This window comes from Bactrocera dorsalis, chromosome 3 (assembly GCF_023373825.1).
Source record: "Bactrocera dorsalis isolate Fly_Bdor chromosome 3, ASM2337382v1, whole genome shotgun sequence".
In the NCBI taxonomy this organism is placed as follows: domain Eukaryota; kingdom Metazoa; phylum Arthropoda; class Insecta; order Diptera; family Tephritidae; genus Bactrocera; species Bactrocera dorsalis.
The window spans coordinates 22717572-22739829 of record NC_064305.1 but is presented as its reverse complement, the minus strand read 5'-3'; the positions used below and the strand labels follow the sequence as shown (position 1 = coordinate 22739829).

Here is a 22258-nt window from a genome sequence, read left to right as displayed (position 1 = left end):
TATACATAGCATATCCGTCCTATATATTCCCTTAGTATGTCGTCCAATGTCCGTTGGAAAATAGACGGGGCATTCTTCAAACCAAATGGCAGTCTAGTGAACTCATATTTTCCATTGTTCACTGAAAAAGCTGTCTTTTCCACGTCAGATTCCTTAAGAGGAATTTGATGGAAACCGCTTTTTAAGTCAATTACAGAGAAAATTCGGTTTTCTCCTAGTTGAGAGAGAACCTCATTTATTTCTGGTATTGGGTACCTATCTGCAATTGTGACCGTATTTAGTTTTCTGTAATCGATAACCATTCGGAACTTTTTTTCGCCTGAAGCGTCGTTCTTTTTGGGTACGATCCAGACAGGTGAGTTGTAGGGTGACCTTGATTTTCGGATGATTCCGTCTTCCAATGATTTGTTTACTTGGTCTTCTACCTCTTGTTTAAGGCTGGTAGGGTATGGTATATAAATAAACTCGAAATTTGGAAACATCAAACTTCTTTTTATAAAAAACATATATACATGGTTTACATAAAATAAATACCAATTATTGTTTTTATAAATAAACATAAATATTTAAAAATTCAAAGAAATGTTGCATTATTTTGCCATGGAACAGATCCAGATGTAGAATTTACATAATCTTTTAAGACATTTCGTACATATTTTCCATAATCTGATGCTCTTCCCCGGTAGGTACCTAAATCATTTAAAGGGCCTTCTTGTTGTTGTATAGTCTCCCATTCTCCTGATTCCCAGAATCCATCGATGCCCTCGAATCCAGAGAAGATAGGGGGATTATAAGTTTGTCCACATTTATTGATGAGGAAGTTATGAAGCAGGCAGCATGCTGAAACAATCGATCGTGCCCGATCCGGATGACAAAATAATACCTTTCTGAGGCAAAGCCATTTTGCACTCAAAATTCCAAACGCGTTTTCAATACACCGTCTTGCTCTACTTAAACGGTAATTGAAAATTTGTTCCTCTTTGGAAAGGTGTTTGCTGTTGTAAGGCTTTATAATACGTTTGCACAGTGGGAATGCGTCGTCTCCTACAATGAAGTAGGGTACTTTTTTGCCATCAATAAAGCCATCGGCCGGAAATTGGCAGCTGTCATTAAGTATGCTGATACCAAATCTCGAATTCTTCATAATATTGGAGTCTCCTTCGCTTCCGTAAGCACCAACATCGACGTATGTGAATTTATAATTGGCATCACATGTGGCCATCAACACAATAGAATGGAATCCCTATAATAAAAACATATTAATAAAAATTATTAACTACCGCACGAGGGTATTATAATCTACATATATGTATATGTACGTATTCACTTACTTTGTAATTATAAAATATGCTTCCAGATTTTGGTGGGGCTTTGATAGCTATGTGTTTGCCATCGATAGCCCCGACGCAGTTCGGAAAATTCCATTGTGTTCGAAAGCAATTCGATATCTCCAACAACGAGTGTTCTGTCCAATCTGGAATTTCATTTTTCAATACGCTGCATATTCCCTTACACACATCGGACACGATTCTACCAAAGTGCTGCTTGCTAATACGATAGCAGGAGGCAATATGGCGTTGTATATCTCCAGAAGCCAGGTACCTGAAAAAAAGAAAAATCATAGCGGTTAAATCCTATTTGTGCTAATATAGTATCTTTTTTTATAACATACTCTAGTACAATTGCTAACTTAGCTTTAGTAGGAATGAAATCGTTCGGTCTAGTATTCCGCTTTGGAAGCAGATGTGGTTCCAGTATTTCCCAAAGCTCATCAAATACACTTGGTGGCATACGAAAATTTTCGATGAAACGAGTTGGATCGTTCCGTAAGTTTTTGAAGTCGGTGAAAAACCTCCCCTTCTCATTTCTCGCCTTGAGATAAGGGCTCACCCAATGACAGGGTCTCCTGCGTCTTAATTTGGTTTTTCCAGACTCTATGATGGTCATGAAAGCGCCACAGTTCAACAACATCATAAGATTTAACCTAAAATATAAGAAATACATTTGTATAGACACTATAATTTGGTAAAATATTATATAAAATCTACTCTTCGTCTTCCATTATGGATACTAAAAATGACCACCTGTAAAATAAATAATAATCATTAATCATGATATTTTTAAATAAATTAAATATAGGTACATAAAAGGAAACTTACCAATTGCTTTGCTCTAATATCTTTTACGTTTGAATAACTCTTTGCTTTTTTATACACATACACAATTACTCCTGCTCAAATTTCTATTCCGTTTTATTAGTTTTTCACTTGACCACCTGTAAAATAAATAATAATCATTAATCATGATATTTTTAAATAAATTAAATATAGGTACATAAAAGGAAACTTACCAATTGCTTTCCTCAAATATCTTTTACGTTTGATTAATTTTCACACTCTTCTTCTTTTACTTTTTAACATTCACGGTGCGATATGAAATGTCAAAATTTCTTGCTAACTACTATTTCACACAAAAGAAATAATATCAATAATTTCTTCAGCATTTACTTTAGAGCTGGAACCTAACCTATAGCATGGAAAGTCTTAAGTGTGGGTAGTAGAAAGAATTTGAGTCTGCAATTTTCCAAGTTGAAAAGATTTAAAAATGTGTGTTGTGTAATTTTTATTTTTCCTCCAACTGAGTTGGCGAAAAAGGGGTTATCGTTTTCTTTTGCGTTTTTAACTAGACCGGATTGGATATAGTTTTTGTTAGATCCTGTATCCACCAATATGTTATGTATTTCGCCGCTCTTCGTTTTGCATCGAAAATAGGGCAACGAAGCTCTAAAAAATGTACGTCCGTTAGGTCATATGGTTCTTTGTCTACATTATTGTAAGCTGTTTCCTGACTGTAAGCTGTTTGTTGGGTGTTGTCGTATTGGTCATAATGTTGGTCTTCATGGTATGGATCGTAAGTTGTTTCGTCCGTGTCTATATGAAAGCTCCTTTGAGCTTTCGCTGGGGGGTGGTTGATCATGGATGCATTCAATGGTTGTTTGCCAGTTTCTTGGGGCTTAGGGCGGTTCACATAATTTACCGCTCTTGTTCTGACGCTTTCATCCACGTCCATGGGTTGAGGAGGTTTAGGTGGCCTTGGGGGAGGATAGTTTGGTTGTTGGTTATATGGATATCTAGAGTGGTTATAGGAGTTTTGTTGTTGGTAGCTATTGTGTGGATTCGAATTTGAATTTTGATATTGCTGGGAGCTATGGGGACTCAAATTTGGTTGGCGATAAGTTTGCTGAGGGTGAGGTATATGGGCTAATTCGGGATAGAATCTTGATTCGGGAAATCGTGAGTTTAATGGTTGTACCTGCCTTTCCATGGGGGGTTGTTGTCTAGGAATGAAAGAATTGAAACTTTGATGTCTGGGGACTGATGGTGCATTTAACACTTGGTTGCTGGCATGGTGTGCTCTAAAGCTTTGATTTTCCAGCTTTAGACAAAGGTGTAGTCCCTCTGGTAAAGTCTTGGGTTCTTTTATACCCAGAAGCCTCGGGAGGTCACCGGAAAGCCCTCTCACAAAGGTATCCAGGGCCTTGGCACGGTAGTTGTCCGTTAGTAGATGGACTGCCTCCTCGCCAATTTCCACGCCTCCTATTTTGTTAAGTATTAGGGATAATTGACTATAAACCTTCTGATAAAATTCGTTTATAGAGCTCCTTCCCTGAATAAGGCACGTCATTTGATATTCTAGAGTGCCTATGTCGCGTTTATCGGCATAGTGGGTGGTCAGACAACGGGAGATGGCTGTCCAATCCAAGGGGGTGTTATATGATTCTAACGCTATGTCCGTTTTTCCAACAATTTTGTTCCGGATTACATTTAGAATTCCGAAAAATTTTGGGGTGCCCTTTGAGGGTTCATATATCTTTATAATTCGCTCGACACTTTTTTTCCATGAGCTGAACTCAGAGGCGATTCCTGAGAATTCTCTTAAGGATCGTACGACATCGGGGACTTTATCCATTTCAGCCATATTATTCCTATATTGCTCTTCTATGGTCTGATCTTTTATAATAGGGTTATTGTTATTGCCTAGAGTAGTCCTGACTAGCTCTGGTCCACTGGCTTCTATAGCCTGGGAAACCATAGCTCGTATCATGTTTGCCAAGTCTGGGGAAATTTGTTGGGCAGGTGGGGGAGTTGTGTTATTCCCTAACACGGGTGGTCTGATTAAGTTATTTGGATTTGCCATTTTCTTTTGTTGTTATTATCTACTTTTTATTTTTTATAATTAATTTATCCTTTTAGATTTTTGTTTAGTTGATAAATCACTGGAGGGTCCCTTGGGTGGTGAATCGCAGTGTTTTTTTTATGTTTTACCTGGAGGGTCCCCCCGAGGGTGGTGAATCACAGCTTCAGTAATATTTAATTTTATAGGCTGTACAAGCCAATTTGTTATTTCTAGATTTTAGCTATGTACCTATTTTTCAAAAACTTCCTTTATTTAAAAAATTTCTAATCCAATACAATTTATTAATACAATTATTCAATATTAATCTGCACTATTTTTAATACGTATAACCAGTGTAAAATCGTTTGGTTTTTTTGGAGTGAAAATAAACGGCTGTTTGGTATCTACTCACCCTCACGGATAAGCTAGTTAGCATTTTCTTCCGCGACTTTATTTTGTGATTTCAAAACCCCAAAAGGTGAGTGCACAAGATTTACATTTGGTCCTTCGAGCCGGATTTTCCAGTAGTGGCTAAGCCACTTGCACCTACTTCTCCTTCTTCAATCCACGGGTTATAAACGTGGATACATCGCCTTCCATTTTTCCTGTTGCGGCGGTACATATATGAGCGGCCTCTCTTAAGCTCATCTTGTCGGCAGTTAGATTCCTTGGTCTAAATTCGCCCTTCATTTCAAAATTGTAATTTATTGTCTGTGTCCATCCTTCATACGGATCACCATCGGGCTTTAATATCATATAACCTGGATTCCTTAATGTTCTTCTTACTTTGAATCCTTGCATTTGGCTCTTAAAAGCCATTGGGGCGCCGAGAGCGTACGGCGTTTTTACATTTGTACTTATTGATGCTATTGGCATCTCTTCATCAATCTTGTTGCAGTCATAATCTTTAAAACCGAAGATAGATATTGATTCTTTCGGTTTGAAGTCAAAGGGTACCATTTCAATTGACTTAATATTTTCGAGGCACTTTGCAACTTGGTTGGTAGCAGCTGATGAATAACGGATGCGTCCTAGGAATGTATCGTCATCTAGGAAATTGAGATTGCGCAAGACTGAAATTGCGTCACTATGTATTTGTCTCGGGGGTCGGTAGCCTAATAGATTTTGTGTGACCCTAGCATCATTGGGGATCCATCCGTGTGGAAACGGGTTCCAGTCGCCGAAATTGCGGTCGACTGATGCTTCTATCGTTCGCTCTATCAATCTGTGAGTTATGTACGGAGAAATATAACACTCATACAGATTGTGGTTATTGGCAGTTGGTATTCCAAACGTACCTGCAGAAGCACTTGCATAATCCGCTGTTTCATTTACAGGTCCCTGCGGAATTGAATTGCGGGGTTGATTAATTCGTATCTTTTCCCCAGTGGGCGTAACGCCAGTACATATCGCATCGAAGTAGTCCATAAGAACTTTGGGTACCTTATATTCGGCATCGCCGAATGCAGCTTTCAAGTCTATAAATTGAAAGAGACTGTCGCCGTTATCGAATCGTTGGTGCTGGGCGATTCGTAGCTGTAATATGCCGACCATCACGTGCGTGAACATGCACAGTGGAACTTTGCGTTCGAAGAGGCTGTTTTCCCGTACGGCTACTTTCCAGAACTCTTCAATTATTGTGAGTAGGCTAGAATATTCTATATTGTGACTAAGTGTCGTTGTCACAGGACAGGACGCAGATATGGAGCCTTCATAAAGTGGCTCATCCTTAGGCGGCGTTTCAGTCGTTGCCACAGGTGGGGGGGCAAGTCCAGCGTTGTTATTCCTTCGTTGCTGGGGCCTTCTTTGTTGGGGTCGTTGTTGCCGTTGTTCTTGGCCTCTAGCCATAGCTTCGTTGTACCGGTCTTGAATTTGCATTTCATTATACCAGGTACCTTCTCGCTTGCCCATGTTGAAGCTATTCATCCTTTCGTAATCCCGCGGTCTAGGAGACCGTGACCCTCGGGGTTGTTGTTGTTGTTGTTGATTGCGTGGTTTTCCGCCGCTAGTATTGTTATTATAAGACGCCATTTCAGCTATAATTTTAAAGTTTTGGTAAATTTCGACGGCAGTTTATCCCCCCAAGCGCTCCACATATGGGTGGCTTATGGGAATCTGCCGTAAAAAGCTTCAAATCTCATTTTAAAAAGATAGCTGGCAACCACAAATTTAATTACGAAGAATTCACGACCCTCTTAATTAGAATTGAAGCCGTTCTGAACTCATGGCCTCTCGCTGCACTCTCGCAAGATCCCTCAGACTTTACTACCCTTACGCCAGTAAAATGCACTTCTTATCTGCAGTTCCTCGCCAGGAAAAGCTCTCAGCAACGTTGTCAGTCATAATCTTCGACCACGCTTTCGTAACAAATTTTCTCGAATTGGATGTTGACCATCTTTTTAGATCTGCCTTCTAAAAATATAAATAAAATCGACATCAGTATACAGTCACCGGATATTTCAAATTTAAATTCTTACCAGCAAGGAGAATTTATCTATATCTTCCAGAATAGTTTTCTCAAAATTGAGGAAGTCTTCAATATTAGCATACGGCTTGCTTGGTATTATAGTAGCGTTATTATGTGATACCGCTTTTTTAAGATCAATGATTTCTTTGCGCATCCCCTCAACGTTTTCTGTTAGGCGCAACAATATTAGCTTATTTTTTTCCTCCACCTTTTCAACAGCCTTTTGACATGCGTCGATGATTACTGATTGAATTGCTGCCGAAAAAAATATAAAACAAATATGAGAAAAGTGTTGCGGTGTTATGTTAAAAGTATCCTTTAAAAATAAATATCTTACCCGACGACGTTGCACTATCCAAAGAAGTTGTTGTTGTGCTTAGACTTGGTTGCATCACATAAATAGTTTGTGAGGATGCGATGTCATCATTAATGGGGTCGACGATGTAATTGAGATTGTTCTGCGACATGATCTGCTATGAGTGGCACAAATATATGTATAAGACGATCTGGTGTAGAAGCATATAACTTTTGATGTTACTTCGTCAAGCGTATGGTGATTCGGTGTTTTGTTAAAACTGAGATTTTCGGCACGGTAAATATTAAAAAGCGATGATTGAAGCGGCTTATCATATAAGTTATGTAAGTCTTTGGTCATCCTAGTGTAAGGGCTCCGAAAGCCTAGGATAGTACCTTGCTCCCGAAAATGAATTACTAACACTTTTTAACCAATTATTTATTTAATGAAAAGATATTAATGAAATTTAAAGATACATATATTGATATTAAGTTAGAGTATGAACTCGTGCGCGTGGGTATCTATTCTCGTCGCCGTGATGCAATCAACTGCGTTGATAGTCGGGAGAGGGTTGCCACCCTTACAGTTCGGCCTTTCGTGAAACTTCGGAGCGACCTCGCTCCGCTGCCGATGGATCTTCGCTAATTTCGACATCGCTGGTTTCGTAGTCATCATACATTTGTGGTAACGAGCACCACGGTTTCATTTTATCGCTAGCGTATACGGAGGAGTATTGACGTTGCGTTCGTTGGAACCCAGGAATATCCTGCACCACGTAACGATCATGGTTTAGTACTTGGGTAATTTCAAATGGGCCTTTGTACCGTGGTTCCAATTTGCGTGACGAACCTGTACCTGGCGCCTCATGTTCGACGACAACCAAATCGTTGATGCTATATTTGGTTGGTGATGCGTGCTTTTTATCGAATCGTTGTTTAGCTTTGAAGCGTTCTTCTGTTATACGTTCTGCTGCTGCCGCTCGGAGTTCGTTTAAATTATCGTATGATGTATCGTCGTGTTGCATTACAAGGACGATCTTATTTTGGAGTATATCGCGTGGTTGAAAACCGAAGAGTAACTCTTGAGGTGTTCGCGACGTTGTCTTATTTCTCATACTGTTGATTGACCACTGGATGGTTCGAAGCGATTCATCCCAGCATTTATCGTTGTTTACTGATGGTAAGAGCATTGATAGAATGGTTCGATTACAACGCTCGACCATTCCATTAGCTCGAGGTGTTCTCACAGCATTAGAGATGTGTTTAATGCTGTTCTCCTTACAAAACCGCTCAAAGTCTTTGGAGGTATACGCCGTCCCACGATCAGATATGATACGTTCGGGCATACCTAAGAAGCTGCTAATTTCGTTGAATACGTCGATAACGTGTTTTGTCGCTGTACTTTTAACCGCCCGTATGACAACAAAGCGCGTAAATGCGTCGATTATAACAAGTATGTGCTCATTGCGTTTTGCGCTCTTCGGAAATGGACCAAGGTGATCCACATGTACGGTTCTAAATGGAATAGGTTCTACATCGCCTACGTGAAGCTCGCCTTCTTTCTTGCCACCAGGAGTTTTGTTGTAAGCACATTCGATACATGATTTAATATACGACTTTACGAAATTTCGCATACGAGCAAACCACATATGCTCACCTATACGTTGGAGCGTTTTATCTAAACCGAGATGTCCAGCTTTGTCATGCGCATTGTGCACAACTTGCCAGCGTAAAGCTTTTGGAACTACCCAGACGTGTCTTCCACTAACTACTTTGAACAACCTACCGTTTTTGAGGGTAAAATCTTTCGTTGTAGCTTTATCGCCTCGCCGTATTTTGTCGACTATTTCTCTGGTGTGTTCATCCTGCAACTGCATGCCAAACAGCCAATCTTCTTCAGAAATCTTTACCTTGTCGGTTCGTAGCGATGCTGTTTCAATATCGTGTGATGCTTCAACAGGAAATCGACTTAATGCATCTACATGCGCCATTCGCTGCCCACTACGATGTTCAATTTCAAGATCATAGTCCTGAATACGCAACCACCACCTAGCGATTCGCGGCACTAACTCACGTTTCTTCATTGTTGTTTTTATAGCGTTACAGTCAGTAATCAATTTTATTTTTTTACCGTAAATATAGTATCTAAATCTTTCGATGGATTCGACAACCGCGAGCGTTTCGAGCTCGTAGCTATGATAATGTTTTTCCGCGTCCGTAGTCGCGCGACTATAGTATATGACTGGTTTCCAGTCTTCGTTTTCTTTTTGCAATAGAACGCCGGCCAGACCGATCGAACTCGCGTCAGTATGTACTTGGTGTTGTGCATCAACCCGGAATGCAGTCATCACTGGCCGAGACGCTAAAATTGTTTTTAGTTTATTAAACGCACTTTCTTGATCTTCTGCCCATATGAATGGTTCGTTTTTATGAAGTAAACGATTTAGCGGGGCGGCTATCAACGCATAGGCTGGCACGAATTTACGAAAGTACCCGCTCAGACCGAGAAACTGCCGAACTTTGACTACACTTGTTGGCGTTTTGTAATCTCGTATCGAAAGGGTTTTAACTAGTCCTGGCGCAATACCGTCAGGCGTCAACTCATGACCCAGAAATTGTATACTGTTTTTCAAAAACTCGCATTTTTGTATATTTAACGTTACGTTTGCGTCGCGAAGAGCACTCAACACTCGATGTAATTTTTCATACATTTCGTTTACCGTTTGACTTCCGATTAATATATCGTCCATATAGTTCATCATATCGTCACTCTTAACACGCTCTTTAATTTTGGCAATTAATCGCGAAAATACGACTGGCGCATTTTTAAGTCCAAAGGGCATTCGTTTAAATTCGAACAACCCTTCCGTTGTTACGAAAGCAGTATATTTTTGACTATCTTTCGCAATTGATATTTGGTAATACCCACTATTTAAGTCGAGCACAGTAAAATACACGTATTGCTTTGCGATTTGCAACTGTTCCTCAATGTTTGGCATTGGAAAAACTTCTTTACGCATATGTAGATTCAATCGTCTAAAATCAACGCATAAACGCTCGCTACCGTTTTTCTTTTTAACTAGAATCATTGGACTCGCATATTCAGAATTCGATTTTGTAATAATATTACACGCTAATAGTTCGTTAATCATTTCCGCGACGATTTTCTTTTTAGGTTCAGGAACCCGAAATGGTTTCTGCGCGATAGGAACGTCAGTATCAAGATCTATGGACATCTCCACTAAATCGGTTTTGCCTATTTCATTCATGTTTGTTGCAAAAATATCACCGTAACTATTCAACAGTTCAACTAAATCATTTTTAGCACTTAACTCGCTTATACCGCTCTTTATATCATCGATAGTAAATTTATTATCGCTTGCAAAAGTTATACGACCATCTACAATAACAGCCCGCATATCATTAAAAAGGTCTTGGCCCAGCAGTAGATCTGCTGTTAAGAGTTGATCATCTACGACATATAATATAACGTCCCGCTTTAGGTTTCCAATCTGTATTTGTACACGAATTTTCGCGTGGGCGTATATAATACCACCACAAAAACCACTTATTTTTAATGCACATTTTTCTTTTTCACATTTTAAGTTATTTGCTACCGTATCTCTGACCATGCAGCACTCACTGCCCGTATCAATAAATGCCATTAATTGTTGACCGTTTACAACAACACATTGGTCAAAAATGTTATTCGTTATTGTTTCTCGCGCTATATTCGTTTTTCTCACTACGGTTTTCTTTTTTCCGCAATTTTCCGGTTCACCCCTAGGATGCACTTTATCGCAATCATTGCATCTTCGCCTGCGTTGTGGTTTAGGACATTTACTCGAAAAATGTCCTTTTTCTTGACAATTATAACAAATTACTTGTTTATTTATATCGCTAACACTTACGCTTTTCTCACTTTCAATGTGTTTCTCATATTTACCCGAACGCGTTGGAATGTTTTTGCTATAATCTGTTATTGCTTGACGGAATTCACGCATTGTTTTAAAACGAGTAGTTGCCATAGCCGTTTGTAGTTCATGATGTTTTAACCCATCTCTAGCATATTTCACAATTGCAGACTCACTCAATGTAAATCGTTTCCCTAATGCACTCACGCGAAAGCAATAGTCTAATAAGTTTTCATTTGGCTTACGCACTGCCTGACTCATTTTGTAGTGTATGTCAGCTTCATCTGGTATGCAGCTGAACTCTTCGCACAACTTCGTTGAAAGTTCGTTCCAATTGGAATACAATTTGTCTGTCGAATTGAGCCAAATTTTCGCGGCGCCTTTGAGTCGACTATAAACAGCCAACAACAAACACTTTTCTTCCCACTTATAGGCACTCATAGCACCATTAACTCTATCTACAAACTGCTCAACCGTGATTGACGATTCGGATGTTGGGTCGAAGTCTGGTATCGTTTCGGCAATTTCTTTTACAGAATAATTAATTTTAGTCACCCTTGTACTAGGTGATTCTAAACGTGCTTGTTCCGCAAACGAATTTAAGTTATTCACGTTATCACTCGTTGTCGTATTCGAATTAGACTGCATCAGCTGCAGCACCGAGGTAAACATTTCGCGCAACTCATTTATTTGATCTTGCACATTCGTTTGTGTGAATTCTATCACGTCCGCACCAACCGCTTCACTTAGTCGCAAAATTAGTTCATTTTTATGCCCTTCCGTTTCTAAACCTCTTTCGCTAAGTAATTCTTTTATTTCAGATAATTTCAGATTACTGATTTTCACTACCGCCATATTGATTATTTACGTTTGTTCGATTGTTTTGCACAGAATTCTAATTAGAATTAAATCGTTTTGTTTTGTTCATTAAAGTGGCACGTTGTCGTTACACTTACGCTTACATGTTTTCGCTACCGTTCAGGGATATAACTCGATTATCCCTTTTTCGCTAATGGACAATTAACGTTCTGCCCACTGTATTTGAATTCAACGTTCAACAAAATACTCGGAATGCCAGCGGAGCACCGACGCTTGCCCAGCGGAGTCTCAACAAACCGTTACTCGCGAAATTTCGCAGTCTTATGCGTAGACTCGTCTCACTTCTGACCTGTAAGGGCTCCGAAAGCCTAGGATAGTACCTTGCTCCCGAAAATGAATTACTAACACTTTTTAACCAATTATTTATTTAATGAAAAGATATTAATGAAATTTAAAGATACATATATTGATATTAAGTTAGAGTATGAACTCGTGCGCGGTATCTATTCTCGTCGCCGTGTTGCAATCAACTGCGTTGATAGTCGGGAGAGGGTTGCCACCCTTACACTAGTTTCATCTCTTTTAGCTTTCTTTTGCGAAGTTACTGCCTTTTTCTTTCATTTCGGCGACTTCGGCGGCTTCGATGGGTTTTACTCTGCGACTTCGGTTTCTGGGGTCTTCTTGGTTTGGGTATTCTTAGAAGACATTGCGGTAAGTTAAATTAGTTGTTAATTTGCTTGCGGTATTGGAAATGTGTTTACCGTGTTATGTTTTTTAGTTCATCAAAATGTAAACTTGTTGGATTTAAAATTCCAATTTTCCCAAAAGTTATTGCATTTATTAAATTTTGCAGTTCATGTATAAAATATTTATTGTATTCACAGTTTATGGGAAATTTCATATGTGGCAACTTTACCCGAGATTTGACATTTAAACTGTGAGCGCACAAAGTAAGGTCGAGTTGTTTTCTAAGTCCTCTGTATCCAAAACAAATGCATTGGATTGAAACTCTTTGTAGCCAAATATATCTTCCAAATCGTAGAAAAAAGGACAAGTTCTCAAAATTATACCTAAAATATAATTTATTATAATTTTATACCAAACAATTTATTTTCAAATTACTTTCTGTTGATTCGCCGTCTTGCATGGCACCTGCTCCCGTCGAATTCTGCCAAGCTCGTGCCTTTGTATATCATTGGCGCAAGTGCCTTGCCTTTAGCCTCACTAAAGACCAATCCAACCGCAGATTTTGTGTCTCTAAAAATTTTTTATAATACACCTGTGCTGTCGGCTTTTCAATCGGACGGTTGTCTCGGATGTATGTATGTATTTCTGTTGCTCCTCATTGCTCCATTTCCTGTACGGTGCTTTGCGTACACGTTTTGGTTTGGTCTAAAACATATATTTGGCATTATTTTATTTACATTTACACTTTTATTACATATGTATTTTAATTTTACTTACAATTTTGCTTCCATCAGATTCCATTTTCAAATGTAAATAAAGTCAGCTGATCAGAGATGCCAGTTTGCCACAATTAATTTTCCTGTTTTTGGTATCACCTTTAATATTATTTACTGTGTCAGTTAATTCTATTATTATTTTAAAAATTTCTGAATTTGTTGTGAATTGTTTATTGTTATTTATTATTAGTTCGTCCAATTTGTCATTAATTTTTACAAAGTCGTCATGGTCTGGTGTACCAGCTATCTATTTCCAAAGTTTCGTAATTCATTTATACCCATTTTTGCCTAAAATGGGTTTGTTTTAATTGTTCTAATAAAGTTTTAATTATCAAAATTTCAGATTTACGTAAGAAAACGCGTTGTTGGTGCAACACAAATGTTTTCAATGTATATGGTATAATCGTGTTCTGAATTATCATATAATTGTCTATTTCTCACAATATTTATTACAATATTTTATTCTAAAATGATTCATCATAAAAATCGACGTCAGTGTTTTCGTACTTATGCATTTCTTTATCGATTTTATTTTCAACATTAAGCGTTTGTCTTGGTTGTACAAAATCCGTAAACAATATACTATTTTCGGTAGAACAAGACGGCGTGGGATACGACTCACTGTTTATTGCATCTACAGTGAATTCTGCCATTAGCCGCTTACATTTATTTCTAGTACAAGTTTTGTCTATTTCGGAGAACGGTACAAGTTTATTTGCAGGAACGAATAAAAAGAGCGCAATTTTATGAATGATATTCAGATTTTCGATAACTGTAGACTGTAAATATGTGTTCAGTTTTTCCTTGAATTCTGTTCATTCGCATTCTCTTTTGAGTAGAGTACAATACTAGGAGTGCTTGCAAGCATGTTAGTGGCAAATGTATTTTTGCAGCTCTTTAATATGTTATCGTTAATCTCGCTGCCGGCTAAACTTCGCATTTCGCTCAAGAGCTGCGATGGACGCATATCACCAAGCTCTTGTTCTTGCAGTAGCTTTTTTACACGTTTTTGTTCCGAGTCCGCGAATTGCGTTATTAGATGATTTTTTAGTGTGGTATACAAATCACTGTTCGGCGGATTGAGAATGATGTCGCATACGATATTTGGGCCAGCACGTTATTTTCGATTTCGGCCACGACTATGCGGTACTTCGTTTTGTGGCTCGTTCGAAATGAATTGTGACTGCACCTGTGCCATTCAAGGTTCCGGCTTCTTCTTCCGTCATTTTACCTTTTGTCGGGGTCACCAATATGTGGGATGCCCATAATAATACTTGATTTATTTAAATATAAAAACTGATACATAAGTTTATAGACAAAAATGGTAGGACGTCCTTGCAGCCGTGATGATGCGCCAAGACGAAAGAAAGATGGTAGTCCGTCAAGCTGACAGCTTATCCAGTTTTCGAGTTGCCATATCTATAATTTTTGCAGAGTTGCATTTGGGGCTGCGACCTCACCTTGGGGTTATCACAGGTTCTCCCATTTTAAAAGGACTATGTACCTTTCTTGATTGCTTTGCTTTTATTTGCGCAGTCCTACGTTGGCTGCCAATTATTTCCTTGTATCACAAAAACACAAAAAATATATTTTTAGTTCGTCAGAATGATGAACCTTTCCTTATCTATATAAACAAGGGTTGAATCGTTACATCCGTAAAAGGATCGACAAACATACGAAAGAAAATTACGTGATACGTCAATCGTATACGGTGATTGGCATTATGACATACGATAGCAAACGGATTGTAATTTCTATAAGATATTATCTAATTGACGATTGATTCGATTCGCTTGTTTCGGTTCATAATGGATGATTTGAATTTTAGATCCAAAAACTGGTTGTGTATTTTCAGTCGAAGATAGAATGCGGGGTCGTTCATAATACTTGTTTGAAGAAGAATTTGATTGGAAAGAGTTTTCATCCACATAAGGCGTCGACGTCCGTGATAAATACGAAATAGGTGTTCTTCCTAAATCCTTTTTTATATCTTCAACAGATTTTTCAGTAATTCTTCTTAAACATCCGTATTGTATCATATAGATCAATAAATTCTCCCCTAAATAGTTTTTCTTTTGAATTCATATGAATCTGCGATGTTCACTTTTTAAAAGTCGCCCTTAACCGACACTGGCAGGTCTTTCCTTAAACACAATACCGCTGCAGGAGGCAATATGACGTTGTAAATCTCCAGAAGCGAGGTACCTGAAAAAAAGAATGCGGTCAAATTCTATTTGTGCTAACATAGTACCTTATATATTTTTATAACATACTCTAGTACAATTGCTAACTTGGCTTCAGTAGGGATGAATCGGTCTACTGTTTCGCTTTGGAAGCAAATGTGGTTCCAGCATCTCTCAAAGCTCATCAAATACACATGGTGGCATACGAAAATTTTCGACGAAACGAGCTGGATCATTCCGCAAGTTCAAAATCAGTGACAAACCTCCCCTTCTCATTCCTTACCTTGACATAAGGGCTCACCCAATGACAAGGTTGCTTTATTCTGTTGTTTCCAGATTCCATGATAGTCATGAATGTACCACAGTTCATCAATATCATCAAATTTAACCTAAAATATTAGAAATATTTGCGAGTATTTTGCGATATGTCTTCTTCTTAATCCTTCTTTAAATTTGAATGAAATCTATTAAGGCGGTCAAGAAGATTGCTTGTGTTCCCGCTTGTCTTATATTTTTATTTCCGGTCTTTTTAAGGTATCTACTTCCAAAAAAGTTTCAGTTACAACTTGATCTACTTCAACAAAAAATTCAAATTAATTAGTAAAATGTACATATATAAGTACTTACGTATTGTCAACACTTGAGTCCAATAAATTACCGGGCTAGGTAGCCTAAGGTCAACGTTGTAAATGTTTTTAATAAAACGCGAGAATTTACTGAACACCCGTCCGTTTATTTCATTCATCAGCTTAAGACTAAATTGTACAAAAAAGTTTAAGAGGGAGAGTGGCAAACTTTGATTTGACAGCGATCATGCGAATTAATTCCCGCGACGAGGGAATTAAAAAAAAAATATACATATTTTATATCCGCGAACGCGCGGATGAAATAAGAACACGTGTGGTTCTAGTGGATTGCCAGATACAAATCAAATCTTTATTTTCGAAATACTTATATTTATACATTTTGGTCTTATTTACTTAAAGTTAGAGCTAAGGCTGAAGTGTAAGCATCAGCTTGATTAAATCCAGATCAAAGAAAGAGTTAATTACAATATTATACTATGTTCGGACTGACATTGAAAACATTTTGAAAACACATTTGTATGTTGTGGAACGTAAGTCGTTCGGACCGACAACTCACGGCGTTGTAGCTAACGTACGGCAACAGTACGGCTCTCATTTTATCACAAAGTGGCCACTGCGAGGGAGAGCTGCCAGTTGACCCGACTGCTGTCTTCTCTTTCCTGTAAAACATGATATATATGTAAAAACTCTATTTTTCCTTAATTTTATTTAATTACATACCTATATCTCTGTGAAAGATTGTGCATTTTCGATTTTATTTCACTCGCCGTGAAATGCAGACCTTGTTGCTGCAACTCCATTGCCATTTCCTTTACTATGTGGTTGTTTTTCCTAGGACCGCGAAAAGCACTTATTTTGCTCTGCCACCATTCAATTAGTAGGGATTCTGCCCTATCACTCCAACAACTTCTTTTATTATATTTTTGTTTTTCCATTTTTGAAATTAATATCAAGTGACAGCTGTCTTTTTATATGGAATGTAAACAAATATGAAGTGACAATTTAGGGCCGGAAAAAAATATGTCTTCCAAAAAAATCGATTAAACTAGAGCAGGCACCGATTATAATGAGTGGAATGTAAATTTTCAAGTAGTTTTCAGCGAAAACCGTGTTTTCGTTTGACAGATTTTACATGGACGAAAACACAAGTTTTCCTGCGAAAACCAGTTTTTCCCACGAAAATATGTTTTCGTTGTCGGTCCGAACATACATAGTATTAGCTGTTTCAGCATATTCCAGCAGAACGTTAAGCGTTCTGTTTTCTTTACAATTGTTATTGTTTGTTATGCCTTCTTGTGAGGGCGAGCGATATTGTTTTGATAAGAATGGATTATTGGATTCCGAACGGAAAAAGCATATCGAATTCTTAAATAATCAATAACGTTAATTAAGATTTTTAATTTATAAGACAGTGTAATTGCAAAACGTAAAGATTCAATTTTATCTACAGTTATGGTAAGGTTGCTAAGCGGAGGTTGTCGTTAACTCCCCCCTTCCTAAAATATAATAGATTTGATCCAAAAGAGCATTAAAAGTTATTTTTTGAAATTGCATATTTTCAATTGGTTTGGGAATTTCGCGAGATTTTTCTGATTTTTGTATTAAGTAAGTTATGAAAAGTATTCCCAAGATTAAAATTATGTACGAAAAAATGAATGGACTGCGATATTCCTGTTCCGTTCTGCTAAAATATTTGTGTTATCTAATTTTAACAGTTTATTAGTTGTTTCAATATATTCTAAAATTTCAAAATTATTTATTTGGTTATTATTAAGATAATTCCAAATTTTTATTTCAATGTTTTCCTAAGTTTGATTATTTATGACAGCATAATTTTCAAATGTTATTAAATATGTTCCATTCATTGTTTGATTGTCTACAATTTTTTTTTCCTGAAACTAATATCGCTCCTGGTTTAATTTCTTCAATTTGCATTTTTTTTTTCTTTTGATTTATTACATTTTCCTAGTTTTTTGTTTAAAATTTCTGACAAACATGTGTTTTTTTTATTTAGTTTACAATAGGTTTTTGAAATTTCTGTTTTACAATTTTGAATATTAAAGAAATTATTGTTACAATATGTTATGTTCTGGTCAATAATAAGCTTACCATCTAATTGAGCTATGGCTCTTACATCATAGTACTTACATGTTAGTTCTTGATTAACTATTGCCCTTAATTTGGACTCAAAGGTATCAACCACTTTAACATCCGTTTACTAAAAATGCTGACGTTTAATATGCAAAATCATTTAATGCAATTTATTGGGTTTACAATTATTTAATGTACTTAAATTTATAAGAAATGACAAATGATATTTTAATTTAATTATTTTATATAATTATTTTTAAACGACGAAAGTATGTCGGTAGGGGTACGGAGCGGGTAAGTTGCATACCGGACCGCTGGGAGATAGGCGGAAGGATTTTCGTGGCTCCGCGTATGATCGAACGTATGTATGTATAAAACGAATGTGTATCAGCGAGGAGTGAGTAATGAATTATTTGTGAAAATTGCGACGCGCGGGATGGGTGTCGGAAAACGAATGTGTATGCTGTAAATTTGTCCATCCTTTTTGTTGATGAAGTTGATGTATAGGTGTGGTGAGTTGTGTTGGTGTTGTGTTATGCGGTGATGTTTGAGTATGGTGTCATCGGATGTGGTGTACTGCGCAGTGTTCCCTTAGAGTGCGCCAGCTTTTCCCAGGTTGAGGGAGGGGGGAGGCTTAACTCATTTAAACAGTTCTATTTTATGGTATTTGATATAAATTATAATTATGTCTCCTTTTTGGGCTATTTTAAATTTAGAAATGTCCATTAAATCTGTAAAAAATCACCAAGAGCGTGTTGAAATGGGAAGCATAATGGTTCTTTTTACTTGTTGAATTTGTATGTTTTTTATAGCTTCGTTCAAATTTCGATATCCGAAAAATAACTTTTCGAACGGTGCTTCGCGATTCTCTTGGGTTGTTCTCTCGCTAGCTTGCGCTCTAAAATTGGTCATCCTAGTTTCATCCCTTTCAGCCTTCTTTTGCGAAGTTACTGCCTTTTTCTTTCCTTTAGGCGACTTCGGCGGCTTCGATGGGTTTTCCTCTGCGACTTTGACTGCTGGGGTCTTCATCACTATTCCTCTTTCTCTTTATTGCAGCCGACGAAGTTGATGGTGCTTCTTCAGGTCCACTTTCATTTGACAATGAAGATGCCGCCATCGATGTGTCTAATGGATCCGAAACTGTGGAATAAAAGTTGTATAATACATACATTGAAATTGTAATATTAAAATAAAATAATTGCTATTTCAAGCAAACCATTTTCAATGCTTTCGTCGGCCAGTTCGTGTGTGAAATTTGATTTATAGCTGCTAATTATTTTGTGTATGCCGTCGTAGAATTCCCAATTAGACGGAGCTCCTTCGCTTGGGCCCACAGCCTTCCGTTCCTGTCTGATATGTTTAAATTAGCACATACTTATTATTATTGTATAATTATTTACAAACCTGTACTTCTTTGTTAAATTATTAATTCGAGTTCGCAGCTCGGCTGGCGCTAGGAAAACACCGTGTTCATTTACAAGTTGCGTGCTCATTGCCGAGTAAATGTGGCTATTTTTGTGAACTCCACGCAGTTGGGAATCAAATTGTGCCCACACTTCAATTATATTTCTTATTGCGGCATTCCCAATATACATATATTTCTTTGGACTTTCTCTATATTTTTTGTCTTACCGCCACAACTGATAAATTTATTTATTTTTTATTTTGTCAGCTGGCAGCGAAAACATATGATTTTGACAGGATGAGCTTTAAAGCTTTGGGTGTGTTGAATGCGATCCATCGTAGTACATTGCAGAACACCACTGAATTTCTATGGTATGTAGTATGCTATTGTAGTACGGAACTCAATTTGCTTTGGAACAAAAATCTGAAATACTGATGACACACATAGGTTCTATATTATACTACATTATGTACTACATGTGTGTCTTGGGTATAAGAAAACGCGTTGTTGGTGCAACACAAATGCTTTCAATATATATGGTATACTCGTAATTCGTATCTCTGTGTTTACTCACTTGCTTTTGTAGCCTCTTCCAGACGTCCAATTATTCCGACACCTTTGACTTCCCTTAGTAACCACCAGTTGTGGGTGGTTTGTAAGCCACTTTTGCACGTATGTATGTATTTAGGAAATTATCAGCACGCACTTTGAACGTGTGTATATGAAAATGAGAATTTAGCAGCAACCACACTTTTGATGTATGTATGTATTTGAAAATTTGAAAACACTTTTATGCGGTTTTAGTTGAAATATTGGAAAACACTTTTATGCACTTGTGCTTGGAAATCTGAAGACACTTTTATGCGGTTTTAGTTGAAATATTGGAAAACACTTTTATGCACTTGTGCTTGGAAATCTGAAGACACTTTTATGCGCTTTTAGTTGAAATATTTGAAAACACTTTTATGCACTTGTGCTTGGAAATCTGAAGACACTTTTATGCGCTTTTAGTTGAAATATTGGAGCTGGCGGCGAATCTGCATATGACTCAAGTGCATCGTGGGTTTCATTCCTTAACTCACGATAATCAAACAGCATGCCCACAATCTGCTCGCTTTCCCTCTTTAACTTTTTTTTATACATTTAAAAATTATATTTACCCGTAATTTTGTAATAATAATAACGATATTTCTAAAAAAAATTTAAAGCACTTTCTTTTCGCACGTATTATTTTTATTTGACACTAGGAATGAGCGACTCAGCAGACACTTATTGTATTCGATAACATCATTTATATCGATAGTGCATTTCGAGTGTTTCTCTAATCATTCTATAATCAAATTCTAATGTTGTTCTCTAAGCTCGAATTCGATTCGAGAAACATTAGAAAACTATATTAGAATTCTAATGTAACGTCTAGATTTTTCTCTAACGTTAGAGACAGCTGGGTTCCGACTATATAAAGTAACATTGTATTGTTTGAGGCGACTTTTATATTTGCTAGTTCTAGTAAGTCTTCCATATTATTTAATGTAAAATTATTATTTTCAAATACAGATTTTATTTATCTAAGTTCATCATTTGACAAAATATATGAAATTACGAAGCCGGCCTTTGCCCAATGCATTGCGTAATCTAAATTAATTATTTCCTTTTTAATAATTTTTAATTTATATTTTATTTCAAGAGCCAAATGGTGTTGTATTTCTTCGTTCGTTTGTAATGTTTTTATTATTTTATTTGATATTGTGGTGATATTGTTAATTCTGTCAAAAACTACTTTGTTAATTATTACTTATTTATTGTTATTTTCTATTATATTGTTAAGTTGATTTTCTAGAATTACTTGGTCGTCGTGGTCGAGATTTCCAGCGATCCATTTCCAGACTGTCCCTAGTGCATCTATTGATTTTTTAAATCTCCTTGGTTTAAGTCTGTTTAAATAAGTCTGTGTCAAGTTTAGTTCGTTAATGAGAATAGGAAGGAGGGGATTTTCTTCAGTGATCTTTATCTTAATGATGCTGCTTATTTCATTCAATGTTTTCTGGCATGCATCCAGGTCGACTTTATGTATTATTCTGTACGTTCCTGTTTGAATTTTGGTTAGTCCTGTATTAAATGTTGCTAACTGCGAGTTGGTGTAGTCTAGGGGCCATCCATAAAATACGTCACATGAATTTAGGGACTTTTTAACCCCTCCCCCCGTCCTTGTCACAAGTTGTCACATTTTGAACTAGCCCTCCCCCTTTCGTGACGTCACACATTTTCCAATTTTATGGATTTATCAAAAAATAAAAAAACAGGTTATTCTATTTATTCTTTGATAGAATCAACATTTAGTTAAATGTTAAAGTATAGACACAACGACACAACGAATGGCTAGTCAAGCAATAATAGATACTTAATTATGCTAATTAAAATACTTAATCATTTATTACTGGTAAATCAGGTACTTCATTTCTTCTGAAGTTGGATGTCAGGAACATCTTTCGTATCGTCTTCTTCCATCCATCTCGGGCACGTCTAGCCGCAATTCTTTGAGGACAAATTTTCGCAATACATAGGTAACAGCTCTTGTTTTTTATGTGACTGTTTGTGTTGATTGGTGGCTTTATATGAAGAAAAATATAGGCCACATATGCTACACGATCTTTTAAATAAGTATGACTCGACACTAAGGCAATATCTATGATATGGAACTTGTTTCAGATGGAATGATGCTTGGAGATTTAATAATATCTGTAGTAATAATGGAGCAAACTTAGTGTCGTTATCATCACTCCCTGTGACTCCATAACCTTCTGCTGTCTGTTTAATTAACACAGGTGGTGGTAAAAATCCTTCTTTTAATAATTTCCA

At 37.1% G+C, this 22258-nt stretch overlaps 1 protein-coding gene across 1 annotated transcript; it reads right to left on the bottom strand.

The window, feature by feature from the left end:
- Positions 1-574: 574 nt before the first annotated feature.
- Positions 575-2452, bottom strand: LOC125777310 (putative nuclease HARBI1). Its single transcript, XM_049451754.1, has 6 exons — positions 2351-2452; positions 2160-2275; positions 2049-2084; positions 1673-1984; positions 1332-1602; positions 575-1243 (listed from the first exon to the last, which is right to left on the bottom strand). Exons 3-6 carry the CDS (start codon positions 2060-2062, stop codon positions 575-577), a joined length of 1266 nt encoding a protein of 421 aa, XP_049307711.1. The 5' UTR covers positions 2063-2084; positions 2160-2275; positions 2351-2452.
- Between the last annotated feature and the right edge of the window lie 19806 nt (positions 2453-22258).